General features: G+C 38.9%; 1 protein-coding gene across 12 annotated transcripts in view; it reads right to left on the bottom strand.

The window, feature by feature from the left end:
* Positions 1-23543, bottom strand: part of Liprin-gamma (liprin protein kazrin) — a 123047-nt gene that overhangs the window by 36299 nt on the left and 63205 nt on the right. For 8 of the 12 annotated variants that reach the window (XM_077401364.1, XM_077401357.1, XM_077401356.1 and 5 more), the window contains 2 exons: positions 17951-18093; positions 12989-13101 (listed from right to left, as the gene is read on the bottom strand). In XM_077401364.1, the coding sequence (XP_077257490.1) occupies positions 12989-13101; positions 17951-18093 (256 nt within the window). The remainder of the gene's footprint in view (positions 1-12988; positions 13102-17950; positions 18094-23543) is intronic. The other 4 variants (XM_077401363.1, XM_077401362.1, XM_077401360.1 and 1 more) reach the window with 1 other exon arrangement.

Raw genomic sequence — 23543 nt, forward strand, 5'->3', positions numbered from 1 at the left:
TTATTAGCGTGCGTGTTGCGGGTATCAAATTTAATTAAAGAATGTGATACCAAACGTGAGATACAGAGTTATAACAGAGTTATTTCAAGAAATCTTTAAGAAATCAAGAAATTTTTATATATTTTTATTTTCTGCGGAGAACAAGTTTAGAAAGTATATTTCTTAAAAAAAGATCGAAAAAAATTAAATCTTGGGTATATTGAATAAATAAAAATTACTAATGTTTTGATATTTTTGTGTTGAGGAAAATAGCTTTCATGAGTTAGTGATTTTGTACAAGAAAAGAAATGTTAAAAAATAAAAACAAAATAAAATTGGCGATCATCTAAACAGACAGATCTGCTATTTGTTAATGTTGACAATTAGCATCTCATTAGCCTATAAAATACTTAAGATTTTAATATTGTCAGATATGATGACTCTTATAGCATAATAGAGTTGCACACTTAGTTTTCTTCATTATGCAATATGGGTACGCTAGAGAGACAGAAATAATCATAATATATCCGACACATGTAATAATACTTTATTATTAATGAGCTGCCGCAGAACGGAATAAATGTTAAGGGAGATGAATATTAAATCGGCGAGCGACATGAAACATTTATTGGTGCCGTATATTATTTCACGAATCATGGGATTTCATTTCGTCTGGAATTACAATGCAATGCCGAAGGTAAAAGTAAATGTCAATGATGTGAGTGACCATACTGGTAGTATATAATTAAATGATAACGCTCGCGTAAAAGCGAATCGCAACATTAAAACATTAATGATCGACGATTTCTCGCGCGTTTGTTTTTTATTAGATTAAGCGACGGAAGAGTGCATTTCCGAAGAGAGATGCACGAACATGTTAGCCACTTTAAGCGAGAGGACACGCGGCACGTGCTGCTATTTAAATAACGCGTCGCGGGTGTTCCTCTGTCACGCCGTTTCAGGTTTCTAATGTGGACCAAACTTAAAGCATCAAGGCAAACTGGTCTTCGCTCGTGGCTTCTCTCTATGTGGGCTGGACATTGAAGTACATTCCTATCCAAAAATGGAAATTGAATAACGGTACGGAGACCGCGGGAAAAGAATAGCCAACAGTTTAAGATGAGCGAGGTATAATTCTCTAATTTGCTTCTTAATGTGTATTTTTACGCGTATTGCAAAAACGATATTATATATAAAATTAAGAAAAACAATTTCTCTAATATATGTTCTTACTCTCGCGCTGGAAACACGATGCAAGTTTGAATAAATAATCCAAAGAGATCAGAAGAGCTGATGTAACTTTGAAACTTGCACTTTTCGTTACTTGAGCGAAAGTAAAGTTGAGAGCGTCGCAGAAACTGCTCTCATCTGATATACTTTTTTTTGCTAAACATGGAGATATTTTACTAAAAATAAAGGCTAGATGTGCAAGACAAAGAAGCAAGCATTTATGTAGTTTTTGCTGACTTAAGTTCATTATTATAAAGTGATGCACAAAGTTCCATCCATTATTATAATTTAAAAATTATAATTAACGAGAACAAATGCGAAGAGTATCACGCTGTTTTTCTTTCCTTCCTCTTGTAGAAAGAAGTGAACTGCGTAATGTGTGTGTGTGTGTGTGTGTGTGTGTGTGTGTGTGTGTGTGTGTGTGTGTGTGTGTGTGTGTGTGTGTGTGTGTGTGTGTGTGGGTGTGTGTGTGTGTGCGGGTGTGTGTGTGTGTGTGTGTGTGTGTGTCATTTATTGATCCTATAAAAAATGTAATTTTATATTAAAATTAAAAATATTTCAGATATCCGAATTATTTGCTAAAATTAGAAATAAATAACAGATCTACGTAACAATTACTACGTAATTTGTACATCAAAAAATGTAAAAGTTAAGTAGCAGAAATTAAGTTACGTTTATCTGCCTTAGTGAGTTTGAAATTTTATTATATGCAACGCGGAAGAAATACTTTCATTTTAATTGGAGTCGATAATATTGATATCAAAAGTGTTGCTGCAATTAAGATACTTGCCAATTGAATGTCATATCATTTAATTAACAAATAAAATTATAATACCTAGTAATTTAATTTAATCTGGTACTTGCGCCGCCTGAAATCTGCGTTATAAATAGGAAATATTTCGAGACGCGTATAAATATAGCAATCTGCGCCACCTCGTCCTCCGAGTGTAACATAACGTAATAACGTTATGTTGCACTCGCAATCAGTTACACGTAATCACTGCGGGGATAATAAACGGATGCAACAAATTGTGCCGCAGTCAGGGGTTTCGAGGCGATGCCTCATCAGTTACTGCTGCATTGAGTTAACGCGACTAATTACACGTACAACGACGCGTGGGCGCGTCATAAGCTTACATTACACGGTGTTTAAGCGACTTACGTAACTGCTTATGTCTGAAGTTTAAGTCTTATTCGATCGCGTTTCCATCCGAAAACATTCTTGGCGAGAAAGAGAGAGAGAGCTCGTTGTAATAATTATCAAAAAAATTATCTTCACGACTCGTTATCTTTATCTTAGAAAGTCAAGTTCGAAATTGTTATAGCGGTCTTTAGCCTCTTCTACAAGTGTCATAAAATTTGTATAACAACGAAACTCGTGCGTGCAACAATTTTTTACGCAAATGTATAGAATAATTTTCCAAATATGTTGTTACACAATTTCTGTACCACGTTTTATACAAATACATATTATGTACGTTTTAGTAAACGATGCGGCTGAAATATTTTCATGATCTTCCCGCTCTCTGGACCAAGGTGGTTGATGCCGAATTTAAGGACGATTAAGAATCCACTTACGTTTCGCTATTAGCGACGTAACTACATCGTATAAACGACCAGGGTGCGAGATATAGAACGTCCCAGCGTCTTTCGCCGGGACGTTGAGATAATTATAGGCGCGGATGCATAATTCCGCGCGCGCGTTAAGCTTATGTTCATCTGTCACGCTCCGAAAAGGTTCACTGCACTCGGATCTACCGTGGCATCGACTGATACCATCGCGTTCTAACATTAGTTAACGCGAACAGAGATATTTCTGCCTTCACTTATATCTAATAATGACGATCCCGATAATTCACAAGAATTATCTTTATGACAATCTCATTAACGTTTAAAAAATATTGAATTATGTTCATCGTTCATAAAGGTCAAATTATTTGTTAAACTTAGAGCTTAATAAGAATAATAAAATAATTAATTTTTAATATTTTTTAAAGTACGTAAGTCATACATACATATGTTCGAATCTGTCATATTTTTGGAAAATATCTAAATATAAAAATATGTAAATTAATCAATGAATTATTTTCCTACAATTTTCGTATTAGCGAAAATTTTTCGAAATTTATAACCACTAATGAATGGTTTCCATCGCACTGCACGAGATAATACCCATTTGCATATATTGGTTCGACAGCCTGATGGGTTGCTGGACGTGACGCAGGAGCGTAAGAAGTGTTTCTGCGAGCAGGACGCGTGCGTGCCGGAAGCTCACACGTTTTTTTGAGAATCGCGAGCGCAGCTAAATAGCCAATTCACCGCTTTGTCGTGGACGAGGCCCATGCCACAAAGCGCGTTTCAAATGCAAATACAGGACTGCCGGGCGCACAAACCGACCGGCTTAACTGCTCCGTCGCCGGCAGTAAAGTTTGAGCCCAATAAAAAGAGGAAAGGCAATTTCCTACTCGCCCGCGGAGCTCGCGGAAGCGGAATTTCATAAACATGGAGGAAATGTAAACTGGCAGTCATACACGAGCGCGTACGAGGGAAATTATGGTGCCTGACGAAATGCCGAGTTCGCGTGCTTGAACAATTTTTTAGAATAGAAAAGATAAAAAGATCTATACGTATTATAATAAATCTGTGACGAGCTCATGACAATTTTCGATTTGTTTTTTAACTTTTTAAGAATGTTGTAGCTTTTTGTAACCAAAAATAATTACTATATATTGCAAAGTGTAAATTTTTTGGAAATTTATGTCTATGTTATTTGTTAATATTACATTAAATTGGATGAGTTCAAGTATTTCAAACTAATCGTTAGACCTTCCAAATATCAATTATCTCCGAAAATACATAATGTGAAAATTATGACATCATATGCACATTTTGCTGGAGATCAGCACACACGATTTTTCTATCTCAATACCGAAATTGCGACTCAATACCGAATAGATGAAATATTTCGTCTGCTCGGTGGTTTCCTGGCTTTGGCGTTGTCGATTTAACGGAAAAATATTCCATATCGTCCGCATATATCGTGTTTTCACGTAGGGAAAAAATAAACTATTCCAAGATGGACTATTTCGCGCCGCAATAAGTAAGAAAATTCCAATATACTTATGAATTTGCAATTTTTTTCATATGTAATGCAGATTAAACAGTATAATTTATGCAATAATTTATTAATTCAAGTTAAAATTTATAACTTGATAATCAAGACAAATTCCCAGAACAATGAATTTTTCTTGTTCATCGGATGGATTTTTGTAAATAGATGTTAACGCGTTATTAATATTGCAAAATTTCTTTTAGTTGCGTTTTTATAATATAACCAATTTTTAATTATTATTATTATAAAACATTTTTTAATGCGTTCCATAATTTTACGCTTGTTAAAATAGTCGTTGAATAAATTTAATAATAAAGAATACATAAATAGCATATATTGCGTATGAGAAAATAATAAACATCAAACATGCGAATTAAAACGTGCAGTTTAAATATACGAGATACATGAAAATATGGTGCATTCGCGTTTTATAAATATTATTTTGCAGTCAATTCATGATATACGAAGGTCTCTCTTTTCAAAACAATTTTATAATATCGTACCGTGCCAATATTATATGTGAATTAAAAAGACATAATTAAAAATTAATTAGTTGTATGTACGATCATTATTATTACTCTCAAATTTTAATTTTTTTAAACATAACGAAATTCCACGTTCTACGTGGTAAATTGAGAGAAAATGGAAGAAAGAGACTGAGAGACAAATTAATTTTTGTCAATGTAATTTTGGTTCATTTCTGTAGCGAGTCGAAATTAAAGAAATGCAAATTACTATCAATGTCATTTGAAACTTTCAACGTTTCCATAACACCACAATTAGATTATATTAATTAATATATTAATTTTAAAATATGCCAACTTTTTATATATTGCAAATTATATAGAATATTTGTGTAATAATAATCATTTTAATTTAGCATTAATTTAATTTTGTTTAGTATTTTATTAAAAAGGAAAAACACGTTTAACATTTATTTTTACACGCGGGTAAACATTCTTTTTAAAGCAGTTAAATATATTTTCGCAACGTTAAAATTTTCCGCGTGTCTGATGCAAAATTAATTACAGTCAGCAACGCATAGCGACGTTGTCGAGAAAATCGATGAATTATCGTTTAAAATCACGCATTCCCGATGACAAAAGCGATGACAAAATATATACAATAGATCGTTTAACTTATCGCTATACATTATACGGCTCGATTCGAACTCGTTCGTCGGAACGCATTGCGCGGCAACTGCAGAACGGAATGCGAATGCCGCTAGATAGGAATAGCGTGTCGCTGTCAAATCGGCTTACACAGTGCCGCGTGTATTACATTGTATGTACATACACGCGTCCGTCGCTATTTTCCAGAAGGAAAAAAAAATACAAAACGGAAAAACAAACGAATGACAAGCTGTTTCGAAAACAGGGATGACGGGCGACATTTTCTTTCATCCCCCGGCGGCCAAAGAAAATTGAAATAGAAACGAAATAGCCCCGGAGTGTGATGCGCGGGTTAAGAGGGTTAATCCATTACGGTTACTGTTAAGGTATGTAATGCACGCTTGCCACGTTATACGCGCGTTTGCATAAAAATGAAACGAAGGATGCACCTATTCACGCTCGCGTCGCGTAGAGAATCATCTGTGACTTTTACAAGCGTGACCGACCACGATGTTTTCTGCTGTTTTTTGCCCGCCACATATGCGGAATTTTATGCGATGATACATAACCGAGTTACCATATAACCAAAGTCTGAATATTCAAACGAGCCCATTTTTAAACATAAGCGCTATGAATAATTGAAAAATGCTTATCGGATGTTAATCGCAAAAATGACCGCGTGTATTCTGCAGATATTTTATATTGCCACATGTGTTATATGTATAAATTACACACATTTATGTGTATAATATCAATTAGAGCAAAATTAATATTATCTTAATTAGAACAAAAATGTTTTCAAAATGTTAAAGCACCGTTTATGTCGAAAAATTCGTTATGTAATTCACGCGCGGCGGCTCTTAAAACAATGTTTGATGAATTCATCAAAGTATAAATTAATGATAGATTTCATAATTTCTCTGCGCATCTCTGTTCATTCACGTACGCGAATTCATAACGTTGATTTTACATGGATTTTACTCCAAGCGCGTTTTTTTTTTGTTTTTCTACTCTTGCATTCGCGGCTGTTATGTAAACGGAATTTTTACATCACCCAGCTTTTGCGTGGACATTCCGTACTAATCCAAACGCTTCGTAAATATTTTTCTCATAAAAATGCGGAAAGTCCTTCACAAACTGCGAGCACCCAAAAAATGTACTTTGCATGCATTTAGTAGTAACTATATGTGTAATAACTTCGTTACGCAAAAAAATATAATATTGGCGACGAGAGTAACAAAAAGCACACTTCGATCTCTAATGAAAAAGTGCCTAGTAATAAAAAAGTACAAATAAAATTCTTTCATAAGTTTGCAGCTGCGAATAAAGATAATAAAAAAATGTTGTAAATGTAATCAACTATTTTTGATTTAGTTAAAATTGTGTAGTTTAAAGATCTTGTTTTGTGCAATCTAAAGACCTTGTTTTAGGCCGTTAGTAGTATCACACCGCCAGAACTTACCCCGCATGATCTTACCCTATATTTACTTTCGCACGAACTCAATTTTTTCCTAATCCAATAGTTAAAGTTCGTTTAAGTTAAGACAAAAGTAGTACGTATATTTATCCCCACACAAAATTTTAGAAATATTAAACAAACTCTCCCTAACGTGTACATCTAACTGTATCGACAACGCATCACGAAAAGTGTTGCCTCTGAAACAAATTATTATATCGACTTTTGTCGGTCCCTTTAAACTCGACTTGTTTAGGCCTTTTTTCGCTTTTAAAAAACTATGATTAACGTCGATATCGTAAAAAGTCATTTAATAATATTTAATGTGCAATGGTATACTGTACACAAAAATAATATTACAAAATAATATATGTTGACTATAATTTCATGTAAATTTGTTTAGCTAACCGCGAATATATTTATTCTTATTTGTTAATTCTGCTACGCTTTTCGATGTATCAATCATTCTGCAAGCATGAAATCTTATTTTTGAATGCAAAATTGGAGTCAAGCGACTCTCGGTTTTGTAAAATCGATTAAAAATTTTACGCGTTTTACTTGACTCTTTACGAACACAAATACAGCAAGTGTTTATCAGCTGTTTTTCTAGGTGAATTCTTTTTTGTATAATAATTATTATCACATTTCTCAATATATATGTTTTTTATGTAAATATAAATCCGCATATTTTAATGAGAAGTACGCTCATCGATTACACAATGTGTTTCATATTTAAGCTCAACGTGCATAAAAAGAATCATGCTTAAAATAAATATTTCAAGGAAGAAGCTGTAATTTCAAATAATATGTATTTTAATTATTCTAAAAAAATATTCTATATTTGAAATATGCATGTTATCGCAGTGACGAAAAGTAATACAACATCTCGAGTACTCGCAACTCCGTCGCGTCGCGTAAAAGAGTCACGGTCGGTCTCGCTCCGCGCGTATATACTTGGTATAGCAGAGTGGAAAATATTTTACTCATTAATCTTTAAATCCAACGTGAAATTGTATATTTTTATCGGGTGCATATATATATATTTTTTTATTTTACAAATGCAAAAAAGAAAAATTTTATTAAAAACTTAAAAAAAATGTTGCGCTTTTTTGCATTTCCCATGCACGAGGTAAAACGATGGGAATGGTTGAAAAACACATGTGAAATCAGTGGCTCTCTTATCGTCTTGTCGTCATTTCATCCCTCTTCGTCATTTCGCGGTGGTGTTTATTCAGCCGTTAAATAGCATCCACCTTCTCTCTTGATGAATCCTCTCCGCTTTCTCCGCCCGTTGCTTTTCGTCTGCTGCGGCAGCGCGCTCTCATTTGCGGCTGTTATCTGTGTGTGCGATATCTGTGATTATTTGACGGTTCTTAATGTACGCGTTTCAGCTTTCAGCAAAACGTTCAGCATTAATTGCCGAAGATAATAATATTCATAACGGAGACGAGTACTCTGTCATATATTTAAATATTTTAAATGCTTTTTTATTAGCAACCATCAATTTTTCCGATAAAAGCTTTTAAATTGTTTTATTATTCTATAAAATGCTCAGCAAGCTTTATATGTGTATCTACATCTACATATATCTTTCCCTTATAATTTATGGAAATCAAATAATTCGATTTTTTTGAATTATAGATATTTTATATCGCATATACATATTGTTATACGAAATTATATACAATGCATTACTTTAATTCCCGAAAAGCATGGATTAATATACGCCCGTGTATCTATTTTTAATTATACCATTATTTTCGCTACCTTGCCGCGTATCCTAATCAATTAGTCATCAGGGAGAGAGTTTAAGAACAAAGAAGAATATAGGTTGCAAGAGTTAACAAAGCTGTTCCACATAATAAAATTCCGCGCGCATTTCCATACAAATAAAGTCGCGAAAGGACTTTCACAGAGTTGCCATGTATCCTGCGTAAAATCTAAGCATCAAAGATTTTATATTCCACTCGCTGACAGCCATATTTCTCCCCATAATTTGCGTAGACACGCTCTTATTATACGAGCATCACTTTTTTGTTCTATCAGCGAGGTCAGCCACGCCACGTACGCAAGGTCGTCTCTCGGGAATGTCCTTATATTACTCTCGACGTCGCCGATTGCACGCGCATACTTTCACCCTATCTCTTCCCGTTTTTTTTCGCGCTCCCTTTTTTTTCCAATCGATGCGACGCGATGCCATCAACTGTGGGACTTATTACCAGACATCGAACGCAACTTCCACGACTTTCGCAAGACTCCCGAAGCGTCGATATCTCGACGTGTGTCATCCGATCGTCAGTATCATTTAAACTTTAAGTAGCAGAACGCAACTGCGCGAGCTCAATATATACATATTTCATATTGAAAATAAAAAAAATCGGTCAGACTAGTTCAAGAAGCTGTATCGCTTGCATAAACTGTTTCCTTCTGATGTTTACCGTCGCCAACCACGCGAGATTCTCGGCAACGTTTCTCGTCATAGCGAGCGAAGCCGCATTTGAACTCCGTGATATCGCTCGTATCGATCGTATCCCAGCAGCTGGGAAACTTTGTTATACCGGCTCTGTCAGCGCGTATCCGTTCCGCGGTGGTACGCTAAGGCGACATTATGCCCGATTCATATGCCTCGTCACGTTTCTCCTTTTCTATATGTCCTGCGACCCCGACCGGCGCGCACGACAGCTTCCTCTTTCCCCCTCGGGTACGCCTTCCCCCGCAGTACCCCGCCGTTCCTCTTTTCGGGGTCTCCGTTTCTGTCGCGTTAGATACGCGCGGAAGATCGAAATTCAAACGCGGGTATAATGGGGCGATTTCGCCTTGAAACGTCGAGTGGAAATTCTCCTTCCGCCGGATATTGCTCGGCGGCCGATTGATCACGGCGCCTTTTGGAAACGGCGCGGCGACGCGATTGAAAGCGCGACTTTTCCCGATGCCCGACTCAAAAGCGCCAGTAACGCGTGCTTTTAAGGGCTGTTTGCGCTGAAGCAGCAAAGAACGACATTTTTCGATGCATGAAATAGATAGACACGGTCGTTGACGTTTGATCGTTCAATGCAACGAAAATTGGGTAAAATTTGAGGATTTTCTAAATAATAATATTACTGCGAGATTTGAAATTATATACCGCATAAATGAGAAATATATTCTGCAAGAAGATAATTCGTCAATGTACTTATTCACTCCGGGTGCGTTTCGTGTCGTTTTCCAATTATATATTAAAGTGATTATAACGTACACCAAAATTAATGATAATTACATACATATTTGTATTTTGTATATCCGATTTTGTATAGCGTTATATCATCCGTAATTAACGTAAGGTAATTGATACATGATATTTGGTCATTTTACATCAGAAAATTTCTCTGCTAATCCATGACGAGATAATGTTCTCACCTCACCTCGCATTTATATTACCTCACCGGATACAAATTGCCGCGATTTTTTATGACGTTATAATTGCGCGACGCAAACGCGGCCGCCCAACTTTAATTTCACCGTACGCGTGTCCATTGTCAGCAAACTGCGGGCCATCAATTTGATAGCATTAATCCCGAAATTGTCACGTCCGCCACGTCCGAATGCTATTTGTCGAATAACATGTTTATGCGCGTGACGTGTCGCGTGTGATTTAGCTATAATCCGCATTGCGTCTCTTCCGCGAGGTCTTATTCCCGTCGGGAATATGTCCATTACCGGATCTGTGTGTATGGAGATTTGGAACGTCCCAAAAATTTCGCGCTCCGAAACGCGCGAATTTTTCTACCGACGCGTTACGAAATAATATCTGCGTGTTCAAGGCTTGTAATATTGAATTAATGTACAAGCTATCACATGTGTACCGCAAAATAACACGAATTCGATAATAACGCGATAACAATTGAAGTTCCAATGGGTTACGCACAATTCTGTGTTTGTGATGTAATTCCATCCCTCGCATTATGTTGCATAAAACGTTTTGCAATTTACCATTATATCGCCGGCAACACGCCACGGAATTAGCCATGCGCCAACATTAATCTATTCGCCCTGTGAAAATCATGATATCAAACATTAACAAGTCTGACGGCTCTTTTAACAGCGCGAGTGCTTTCGACGCGCGTTACGCGCCAAATGAATGACACGCTAAAATGAAAGTTCGGTCATTCCCGTTCGCCTTTTATTCGTGCGTGCAGCGTGATCAATATCGGGTAATACGTTTCCGTAGCGCGCGGATTTTTATATTAAAAGCGACATATTGCGATTGTTCTGAGACAGCGAGATATTTACGATAGATGCCGTTTGTTTTATGTATAGGCATTCGCAAGTTTAATTAACGCAAGATACACAATTTTGGCTGTGTATATGCTTTACATATTAATTAATCCGTAAATTAGTTCGAGATTAAATGTATAACTTTCACAATATTAACTTTAACAACCGATATTAAAATATAAATAAAATTTGTGCGTCTTTCTCAATGAAAAGTATAAAGTATTTGAGACTATTTTAACATTTGCAGACGTTTCTTTATTTTTAAGTTTTGAATTCTCTATCTGTTCTTATGTACACGATTTGCTGCACGCACACTTTACACATTTCATCACAAAGATATCTAAAGTGGAAAAACAGTAACAAAACAGTAACTCCTTGACGCTCACCCCACCGCGAAGCGATTACAAAAGGGTTTTGCTCTTCACATATCCGTCTTTAAACCTACTGGAGCATCCGTAGACATCCCCGATTTTAGCAGATTAATTTACGTGTTCCTGAAGCGCGACTTTGACCTTCCAATTTTAGGCATAAATCGCCGGGAGTGGTTTTCGTTTAATCATTAGCTGTACAAGCAAAGACCTGCTATCGGTATGAGCTATATAATTATCAACTAGAATTACCAAATTATTAAAAAAGACTTGTTAGAGTCTCAAGATCTCTTTATCATCTCTTATTTAATTATCTTATCGAAATATTGTTGTTATTCCATTTATCAGGTTTTATCCCGTTTGATCATATTTTAGCATATTTTTAGATACGAGAAACCACTCATAAGAATTTCACGTAATTGTATTGATTGTAACGAGATATGAAACATGTTGTTACACGAAACAGTCCCATATCTAGCACGAGTCATACGAATCACGCGAAGGACACTTTTTCCACTCCAACCCTTATTTTGTTACTTTACTTGCACTGATAAATCCGTCGCGCGAGTCACCATCGGCCCCTTTTTTTTCTTTCAACGGGCGCGAACAACTCTCCCCGACGACATCTCTCCTCGTAATAAACATCGGGCCGCAGCCGCAGGGTAATGTCGGCAAATCGCAGTCGGGGGTCGCGCGTGCATAGGTAACAATGGTTAGCGGAGGACAAAGGAATTCACTATCAATAGGGACCCTCTGTCGGTCTGACAATTAACCCCATCGAATTCTCGGTTCCCTGCTTTCTTGAAAATCTCGACGCGCGCCTCTCGCCTCGAGAGAACTGCTCACCAACGACAATAAAGAAACATTTTTGGTCGGTTTCCAGTTTGAATAAATGCGCACAGTTTTCTATAGTTATAGAAATCGTTTCTTTTTACGCCTCTCAATTTGCGTCTTTCTCGCGTCGTGAAAAGTTAATCCTACAGAAGAAAGAGTAAAGTGTCAATCTTCTCCCGAAAGAAAATCGATTTCAGTCAGAACTTATTGTAACATTTAATAACATCAAAGTCTTATTATGCAATTATATCCGTGCTACTCGAAAAACGTTTTTCATGAAAAACTAAGAATCACTTTGTCAAAATCTGCGATCGCGGTATGCTTGCCAATACACAATACCCTTTATACGTATAGACAATGAATTTCGATATCAATGGGCATATACGCACAACTCCTTATCTATTCGATAATTAACTTGGCGTAGGGGCTGTTTGACTCGAGCATGGAGTTTGCGTGAGACGATTTATAATAGCGTGTTTTAACTATATATGCCGAGCTCTATCTTCCTATTAAAGAATTTAGCGTTATCAGATTACGCGTCACTTGACCGTATTCGCGATTGTATCCAGAAAGTTTGAATAAATTAAATGTTGTTCAGATTTATATTGCGAAGATCATTCAGAATTTATTTTATAGATGTTACCTGTGCATCTGCAAGGATGCGCCGCATCAAGGCCAAGGTGGGGTTTGTTGTGAGGTCATTTTGTAGGGCAAGCGCCTCGCCTTCCTTGTTCAAACGATTCAAAGTCTTCAGAGCTGCAATAAAAAAAAAAGAATCAATTGCAAATGCACTACACAGATTGTAAAAGCACAAATATGTTATCATGAACATATATGTTATCGCATATTTGTTAGTTCTGCAGAGAAAAATCAAAAAGAGATGTTCTTGACATCAGCATTAGTGTTTTACAGCTTATTCAGGACTTGTAACAATTGTGCAGTTAGGCGGTAAGCGACCGAGCTTTTGCGGAAATTGTTGGCACGTGAAAGGTGCTCAACGAGTATGTGCGCCCATTGGATTGCGCTAAGCCTTTCATCCGAGACATGCGAGGAGTCAGAGAATTCTCGAACCCCGGACCCACCAAAATGGCCGGTCTCCCGGCTCGTTCGTCTTGTATTATCTTCATGCACCCAAGCCGTTGGTTCGAACCGGCGCGGCGGGATAATTGAATTCCCGTAGTCGATGATCGTGGCGCGAAGGTGGTGGAAAGGCCCAGGTTGCCAAACTGTTATCGACAAGTTCGTGAGAGAAGCTCGTTTTGCAAAGGTGCCCGAGTAAGCTCGGGATAGACACGCGCCTTCGATGCTTCCGTGCTATCGCACAGAAGCTACGTGCTTCGCGGTAGAGTTTTTAAAAGATGGAAGCACGTGATGTTGTGCTTTGACCCATTTTGTATACTTACGAACTCATATGAAATTATAAGCTTAAGTTTATGAGTTGCGTAGCGCGGATGGGATAATTTTATGTCTTAAAAGTATTTCTGTTGCTCTTTCAAAACAGCAATGGTAATACGAAACGGTGCATCCTCAACCATCAGCCTTCCCCGTAGAGAGAAAGTGAGAGAGATAGAGAGGAGAGGCGGTGAAATTATATAATACCGGAAAATACGTGAACTCTGCGCACTAGCTTAAACGTAAATTTATAGTGAGATGCATATGTAGTCGACGATGCGATGTCGGCTTTGATGTGGCATGAGCAAAATTCGAGGCGAATTCGTAAACTACACGACGGAGGTAAATATTATATAGTCTCATTAAAAATGCATTTCGACTTTAAGCGAGATTGAGATACGGCAGCTTAAGGGGATACAATTTTCAAATTAACGCTACATTGAGCAATACGGACAAAAATTGCCGGCTTAAAATGTTGCGAATTCATCGGAAAATATTAAATCACTCAAGGCTAATCGTGGGCTACGCGAAAACGTATAATTGCATTAACGGCGCGTTTTGCACCGCTGCTACTTGGTAATAATTTAATGACGTTTACCGTTAATCCAGTTTTAATCTCGCGCACGATTTTTCGTCTGAACGCGCCAACAAAGCTACGAAGTTTTAACGCAAGCACGAAACAAGTTTGCTTGTTTTGTCGCGTAATCGCTCGCGACGGAAACGGCATCGGAGACAAACCCGACGCGATTAGAACAGTATATTATTTGTTTCGCCGGAGTTGCAATTAAACGCAATTAAACTGCCGCTTGTGCTGGAACAGAGAAAAACTTGGACCGGAGAAACATGTTTTATCGACAAGTCTTGTTTGTCGATAACAAGTCGAAGACAAAGGTCTCTCTTGCTGATAAGATACGAATCCTGGATCGCCGAACGTCTTCCGTGCAGATTCTCAGGCGTTCTGCAAAACCCTTGGAAAACGAACGTATTATCGCTAGATCACGAGAAACGACTAGTCGTAAAATTGCTTTTCGCCCACGAAGGTCGAGAGAAATTCAACTTTACAACGTGGAAAATATCTTCAGAGTAAACAAAAAAATATTAGATAACTTGGTTGTGTCGTTACATGAAATATTGAATCTTTGTCTTATCATCTTTTTTTTTTAAGTAAATATTAATAAAAATGTTTAAATTACAATGTAAAACATATCCATGAATTAAAATATAAATATTCAGTAATGTTGACATTATACGTTTACGAATTAGATGGATTTAAGAAAATGCAGAATCAACAATCTTTTCTCGATTTCGATTAAACGGCTTGCAATAAGCGTCAGCTCCGATTTCTGTCTGTCATCTTTAAGTCGATTGATGAGCAGAAAAAAACTTGCTCGAACGGGTAGATCAGTAAAGACCCCTTTCCTTCACGGAAGTCTGATCTCGAGATTGTAGCGGTTCTTCAAACACAGCAGGAAGCACTCTCACATCAGAAACGTCGAGCGTCCTTACTGAATATAATCTCGCGCGATCGTTACTACCCTAACTAAAAGAAGAAAACTCGGTAGTGCTTCGTGTGTCGGAGATTCCCGATTAAACACTGCTTAGTGCTTACTTCCGCATTAAAGATTAACGTTCATAATCGTTCGTAGTATACTTTTCGCAAAAGATAAAAAAAATACACGTAAAATACACGTAACGGATTTTAAAATATTTAATAACCGATACTTAAAAAAAAAAATCAGCTTTTGTGAAGAAAATATCTTGCTCGTTAGATTTCAGAAGTTTTAAACATTCACGTCATCGAATCATTAAATCATAAAGTGGCGTCAAACTGACTCGGTTTATTTCATAAATTTCCCAAACTCGCGTTTAACGGCGCTCTCGCGAAGCCGGCGAGTGCGGAATGAATCAGCTCGTCGACACGAGCCACCGAAACGATAAATCTCGCGTGCAACGCGAGGCGAAAACGTGCTCTCGCGAAAGTAGGCGACCGCGTTGAAATATTCCGCGCGATGTCGATACGACGGGGGTCGGCCGTGTTGTAGCGTTTCGCCTCGCGCACACCTATAGCCTTGGATTTGTAACGGTGTACGCGCGTCAAAGTGCACGAGCGAGCTCATGTGGTCCTGGATGGCCCTCTGTACCAAGTCGGGGGTATATAGGTCTACCGCAAACACGGAGAGAAGTAGATTATCGCCTCCGTCGTTTCCTCGGCGTGGCGCAGCGGGAGGGTTGCGGGATCGTACTGATATATGGGCGCGCAGCGATATTATGCGCCGCCCGTGTGTCGGAAGCGAGATTCTTTATGAGCTTTTACACACCGACTCGGAACTCCATCGAGGTCGCGCGGCCGGCTAATGCGAAACAGGAGCCCCTTTATGGCGTTCGGTGCAGATAAAGCGATATACTCGATAGCGCTCCGTTTGCGGAACGGTAAAGGGATGCTTTACGACGGGAGACGTTGGTTTAACATATCTCGCAGCCCGTAATTATATATCGAAAAGAATCGAGTACTTGCGAATACGTCGGCCGATATCGAATGGAAGTGAAGCGTCGCGGCGTCGACGGTTACACAGGGTATTTATATAATGCATTATGATAAGCTAAGATTTCGTTTCGCGTGTGCGCGTTTAAAATGCAACGCGGCGGTCGCAAATCATAACCGCGACACGTATCATTCCGACTTGCGGGACAACCGAGACGCGTGTGTGTTACGACTTTTTGGATCTGCTATCTATCACGTCTTGCAATTCTAACTTTCTCGACGTCGACGAAAATGAATGACTGATCTGACAAGCAATGAAAGTTAAATCGCAGGAGCATAGAATAGCATAAATCTTGCAGGAAAATTAACGACGTTTGACTTGATAAGCCGGTTTGTATCGGACAAATCCATCCCTCTTGTTGTAAAATTAAAATTTTTTTAAATGTTATTACGTTAACGTCCAGAAATGTTCAGAGCGTTAATAGCCAACGGAAATTTTAACAACCATCGTAGAATTCATTCAACGTGAAAACGTATTCCGATCGCACGATGCGCATCTTAATACCGACGTATCGTAACGAATTTCTCGTAATCCTCGAGACACAGGTACCAGAATTAACCCTGTGCTTAATATACATATGTAATATATCCGGCAGAGCGCGTAGTTTACCGGTATGACTTCCGTACAGCGCGAGCGGCGCGTACACGGCGCACTGGAAACAGGATTAATGGATTAGCGATGTTTTGAATTACAAGCGAAGTGTAAGCGGGGCAAATATTCTCTCTCTCGATCCAATTAGAGAGCAGAATTCTACGGCAGTATAAAGCTACGAGTTACGGCGGAATCGGCGCACCTGCAGTAGAGTCCCGGGAGCCGTCGGGGTGATCCTTCATAAATGCAGACTATATTCCGCCGCGCTCTTGCAAAACGGAAGATCATTCATTTTACATAAAGTACGAATCTGTCTCTCAAATATTAAGAAAGAAAATATAGACGAAACACGAAACGTTATATTATTGTCGCTACCGCATAAATTGGAAAAATCTCAAAGCTCTTAAGCACCAGAGGATTTTCTATTTCTTCTTCATCTTTTCTATATCGATATACTCAATCGGAGATATATCGAGGTCGGAGCAGATTGCAACAAGGAATAACCTGATGTATGGCTTGCGCCAATGTTACAGTGTCTATTCAGTGAAAGCGAGATTCTTTATTGGTTATTACCCGCTGGAAACATATCGAGCTTGTCGCGAGAATGCATGTAGCGCAGGCCGAAGTAGACACGAGCGATATGTACATGGCAATAAAAGTCATAACAGGATGTGATGCATTATATATGTATATATGAAGTGTCGCGACGCGTTACTATCAAACTACGTGACACAGGATCAAGTTACAAAGACGTAGCATCGTGCTAAAAGCGACAACGTATATACACGATATACTCAAATAAATAATAATTAATTTACAAGCTGGTAATTAATAAGCTGTAATTGTATGATGCATCGGAGAACACGGAACACCGTGTATGTTTTGCCTACGACTTTGATTGACGTCATTTACAAGATAAGCCCGTAAGTGCCTTGAATTTCCGGCGGAAACTTCGTATGGCAGATACCCAGGCTTGAAGCCTAGCACGATGTTTATCTTCCCAAGCACCAGGGGAGGGAGGGAGAGTGGGAAACACCACAACCTGCCCGAGAGTGACCAGAAGCTGTCGTCGGACTCACCTTCCTCGTAGGGCTGCGCACGCTTGGCGAACGCCCTCGAGAAAACGCCGCCGCGCGGCTTCGAGGGGTCCACGCCGTTTTCTACGGCCGCGCTCATTTTCGCGAGTGGTTCTTCACCGAGCGTGTGTTTGCCGTGGACGTATCTGAAATTGACACATTACACGAAACGTTTTCATGAAAAACCATCGGAAACGGTTATTGAACGCTCGCGACGCTCTTCGACATTCGGTCCCATATCGAAATTTCTCGATACGTCAGTCGATCGGATATTGGATTTCATCGGCGAAACTATTGAAATCTCAAATATGTCGCGAATTAATGTGCGCTTAATGTAAAAAAAACTAATGATAAAATAATAAAAAGAAAAACAAAACTCTGCGGGCAAAACGACTTTCTCCGTTCACAAATCAGTTACTTGTCATCTTAAGCGGCTTTTCTCCCTTTTGTTGCTTTGAAATGTATACGGATTATGCAACAGTAAGATGTAGATTTATGTGTAATCTCATTAACCTTTCGGGATTAGGGCATTAACGTAAGACTAGTAATTTACTGGCAGCGCTCGTCAAATGCATAATACAAGTGCGGTTTTCACGCTGCCGGGACGAGTATAATGGTAAAGTTGTAAGGTACGTGTCAATGTGTTAATTTATGTAATTAACTTGCATCTGATGCCGCGTAAAAGTCAGTCTATGCCAGTAACTCATGCTAAAACAACAAGCGGACTATAACTAAACCGTCGCGCGTCGTACCACCCACGCCCACGCTGACAGCAACGTTAATTTACGTGTTATGACTAGAGAGCCTCTCTCTCTCTCTCTCTCTCTCTCTCTCTCTCTCTCTCTCTCTCTCTCTCTCTCTCTCTCTCTCTCTCTCTCTCTCTTTCTAATTAAATGTAAATTGACTAATTACTGGTTAAAAGATAACAAAGAGAAAGACGCCGCTGATTCTTTATCGTTTTCTTAAAATACTACATAAAGACTACAGTAATTGCAAAAAAAAAATACATAAAACTATAGTAAATATTACAGTAATTGCTATAGTTTTATGTGTATATTTCGCAAACTACATAGCTCTTTCCATAAGAAATGCTCGGAAGAAAAGTCATCAATAATTACGTTGCATTTTTACGTCGTGAATTATCTCCATTTAATTAAAAGAGTTAAAAACTTAAAAATTAGACGACGATACCCAATTTTGTAAAGGGAGAAATAAAATAAGTTCGTGCAAATTTATTTCTTCGGGGCACTTGAAACTTGTGCGTATCAACATGCGCTCCAAGAAGCTGCATTATCATATAGAAGTACTGTCCTCGCAAGCTTATGTTTACGCAGCACTGTATATGCATGAGAAGACCCTCGTTACTCGCCTCGGGGATGACGCCATTATACGGAAAGTCCGTATTGGCGGCCGGCGAGCAAATGACGACGAACATATAATAATAGCGTGCGCCGCTCGCCGTCAATATACTCTCCCCGAAAACGACGGTGGCACCCCATATTACACGTCACCCTGTGCACACACGCATCGCGTATCGTCACCCCTCTTGTCGCCTCGAGACCCACCGTCATTCGATCGTCATAATTTATCATTACACACGGGGAAAGACGCGCTCGATAAATCCACGCCGTGTTCAACCGCGTTACCATTGATTTATGCACTGTGACGTTGCAGCGTTGGTGCGGCCGTAAAGGAAGATCTATCGTGGGCCCTTTACCGCGTCACGGCATTAGAAGTCAACCCTCCCGCGCACACGCGCGCACGCGCGCGCGTCAGACACCTCATGGAAAAAAAGTCGACTTTTCATTTCGCATACGTGACCCTTCCGGTTCTAAAATATCCGGCGCGATACGATCGTCACACACGACAACGTGCAGTGACAAATAATCCGCTGAGCGTGTAAAACGCTCACGAAAGGTCTGACGTTTGAAGGGTTCGCTGCTTCACGAGAGCATTTCGACTAATTATTCAGACATGGTAATATTTAATACGTTTATTAATTATAGTGCCATTTTTGTGAGTTTATTTCCGCCGATTGCAAAACTGTGTCGAGGAGTTCGCTATTTCGACGGACCGTGTTAAAGGATTTAGTAGTTCATAATTTCGTTGCGGAGTTCAACTTCGATTATGCAATTTAGACTATTTTTGCATAGCAATGCTCCAATCTGAATAAATTCGCGTGCTCCACTGCGAAGCGAGCAATTAAACGTTCGCCATTTCAATTTCTGCTCGCGCTCTCGATTGAATACGCTTTCACATTTAACGCGATGCAACGACGATAGCACGTAACGAAACGGTTAAACAATTTCGTTTGTTTCATTGCTCGGCATTCACATTCAGTTTAACGTTCGCATTCAGCACTAAACGCCGATGTCTGATTCCGAGAGAGACTCTTCTCATTAACATTTAGTGAAAAAACAAAAATATCTTTTAACGGTTATTTTATGTCGCGCTTTATAAATGTCGAAGATCAAAAACAGATGTATATAAACAAGTTATTACAACTTCGAGAGAAATCTTCGTTACTTGTCCGACAAATCGGGATAGAGACGCGTGCTCACTGTTTTCCATCAGGAATCCAATCAACGGATCAGAGGATTAAGGATTGCGCGCGGACTGCTGTGCACGGCATAAAAAAAACTGGATATTTTGTTATTTTAGTATATTTACGTCCCGGCGACAAAAGCAGCGAGGGGATTGGATTACGTGGGCGTTTAGACTCGATAAATTTTTGCGGGGTCGCGAGTCGACGCTCCTGATTTATGTACCGCGACAGCAGAACTCATAAGGGAGATCTATAGTCGTTTTTCCATTCTTTCTTTCTGCGTCCCGTGGAGCTACGTGCGGAAATCTTTTTCGGTGATTTTCAACTTGGTGGAGATTTAGGACGGTAACATCCGTGAAACTTTGTCTTTGCTAGATGGAGAATTATTGTTGCTTTGTCGTGAGACTTTATTAGCTTATTTTTTAATATTTCTCCTAAATTTCGAAAGTATTAACTCCTTATAAAATGCATGAGAATTATCATCTACGAGATATATTCATTAATTACTCGAAAAGAATATTCTGTTTCGCTAATAGGAAAATAATCATTATACAAGAATTGTGGGGGCTTTGTTATTTTTTATCCTTTCTATCAAACTTCCTGCGTATTTCACTACAATAATTTTCACTTAAATAATCTGGATTGTTTTTTGTTATCAGGTTATTTCCGTATTGTGTGATTTGTAATTAAGAAGCTCATGTAACTCAATATATATTAGCTGCGTTAATAAACTTCGATGAGTGAGCGTAACATGATGGAAACAAAACTCGCAACAAACCGCGAACCGCGGAGAGATATTGCTCGCTCGTTCTACGGTTTCATTCGTATTGATGAACTTCCGCGAATAAACACTTTCGCGCTGACGAAAGAAAGAAATAAAACAACCGTGGTTGAATAGGAGCGATAAAGTCACGAATGAACTGAGCTACATCTCGCAGAATGGAATCAACCCATGTAAATCAGAAGATAAAGTCAATTACAACAGAAATATCATTCCCCAATTAAAAAGATCTAAGAGACAATCATAAATAAACTAAAATAAAATAAAATACAAAATTGGTATAATAAAAATTAAAATAAAATTAAAATAGATTATTTGTTAACAACTTATGTTTGCACTTTTCATTATTTGATAAGCCTATACTTTTAACATGTAAATATCTAAAGCGATGTAAATGTAAAGACAAAATAATTGCATAAAACAGCGAAGGCTATTAAATAGACGAAATGGGTCTGATGCATTTCCCAAGACAATTTATGATACCGATCCCAGATCTCGTCTTATCCCTCATGGACGGATAATAGGTAACGACTCAGCTGTGTCTCACGATGGAGTAATAATTTGTATTATTGCATCCCTAGAAACGAGTGATATTGTCAGGTTCGGAATTACGGCAGTTTGCTATCGCCTACGACCCCCTAGTGCCCAATTTCAAAATGGACACCACCACCGCTTTGACGATCCAAAGCCATACTCATTTGGGAAATGACGAAGTTTCGTCTACTTTTCTTCATAAAGGAGTTTGCTAACTGTCGCATTGAGAGTCCAATTGGAAGTTGGATTTAATTTGGCGAAGAGAATCTTTAGGTAATAATGGATTAGACACGTTTAATTAAGAAGATGTTTTAAAGATTGTGGTTGATGAATAAATATATGCTCAAAACTACAGACAAATTATATATTGATTCTTGTTTAATGTAACAGAATATCCTCTATAGGGATAAATTGTAATTATTGTGAGGGTTTTCTTAGGATGATTCATTCCGGCTATCGAATTTACCAAAGTAAAATAAATGGAAAGGGCACGACAGTAGTCGATATATCGGCGGAAACGACCGAGTCACCGACATTCTCCGCTTTTCTTCTCCGTATACTCCGATCGATCGCACTCTTCTTGAAGGGCCTACCAGCTTGACATCGTAAATACAAATTACGGTGCGACCCGTTGTAGTATCTCCGCGTGTAACGAAGTACATGAATTAAATATAATATCAGCCACGAGGATCTCATAGATCGATGTTCCCCCTAATTTCTTACTGTCCACGGAGAATATTTATTTCTATCTCATTCCGCGTCTATCTTGGTTTGCGCTGCGTCCGCATCTGATTTGCAATTTCCAATGAGCGTGTTTTCCCTCCCAGCCAGGGAATTCGCCAACTTTATATCGCATCTAATTTACCCCCCGATGGCGTGGGGTGAGTGGGGTCTCCTCAGGAGCTCGGGCAAGTAGTTGTCTCGCGGAACTAATTACCGTGAAACCCATTTCGAAATTTTGTTTCATCAACAACACCGCCGAAACGACGCGCGTTCCCTCCTTTTCCTTTAAACGACCCCGCTCGGTGTGTTATACTCCTTCCTTTCGCGCGGAAGGAAATTGCGAAATGCCAAGCACATCGTGCATCCTCCTCGGCCCTGTCAGGAGTTCTGCGCAGACGAATAATGGTCCTGCAGGGAGAGCCGAGAGAATTCGAGCCCTATCCTTGCGCGGAAGGAAATCTCGCGAGATGCAATGCAGTAATACGGACGTCGTCGAATGATTTCGCGACGCTTTCCGGATTGCCTCTTTGCCGGCGCGCAACGTTGGAATTTATGACGTAAACGTAAATGTATGCGGAGGGGACCTGTCCTTTGTCACGCGAGATTCGAATTGCAGCGAGCCGTCGCGAGAAACCCCAGAGAAACTTTGTTGCACCTCGCGCGCGACGTGTCACGTCGGCAATCCGACCGCTTAACGAAATTTATATACGGACAACTATGTCCCTTTGTTTCAAAGTTGTTCTCTACAAAATTTCACGTTTATAGATTTCCTTTTAATTCAATACTTTCATAGTATTTAAACAACTTCATAGTATTCAGTTAAAGAACTCTTAGTCCCTGTCTACAATAGGTGTTTTAAGCCCTAAGCCCTAAGAAATTGACCAATCACAGTCAATTATTCTCCTCAAATTCAACTGATGTGATTGAACAATTTCTTAAGGCTGGGCCTTAAACGCATATTGTAGACGGGCACTTAAAGCTCTTAAAACATATAAATATTATACGTTTAATGG

The sequence above is a fragment of the Temnothorax americanus genome, unplaced genomic scaffold, assembly GCF_048541705.1.
Source record: "Temnothorax americanus isolate GAGA-0224 unplaced genomic scaffold, ASM4854170v1 Scaffold14, whole genome shotgun sequence".
Classification (NCBI taxonomy): Eukaryota; Metazoa; Arthropoda; class Insecta; order Hymenoptera; family Formicidae; genus Temnothorax; species Temnothorax americanus.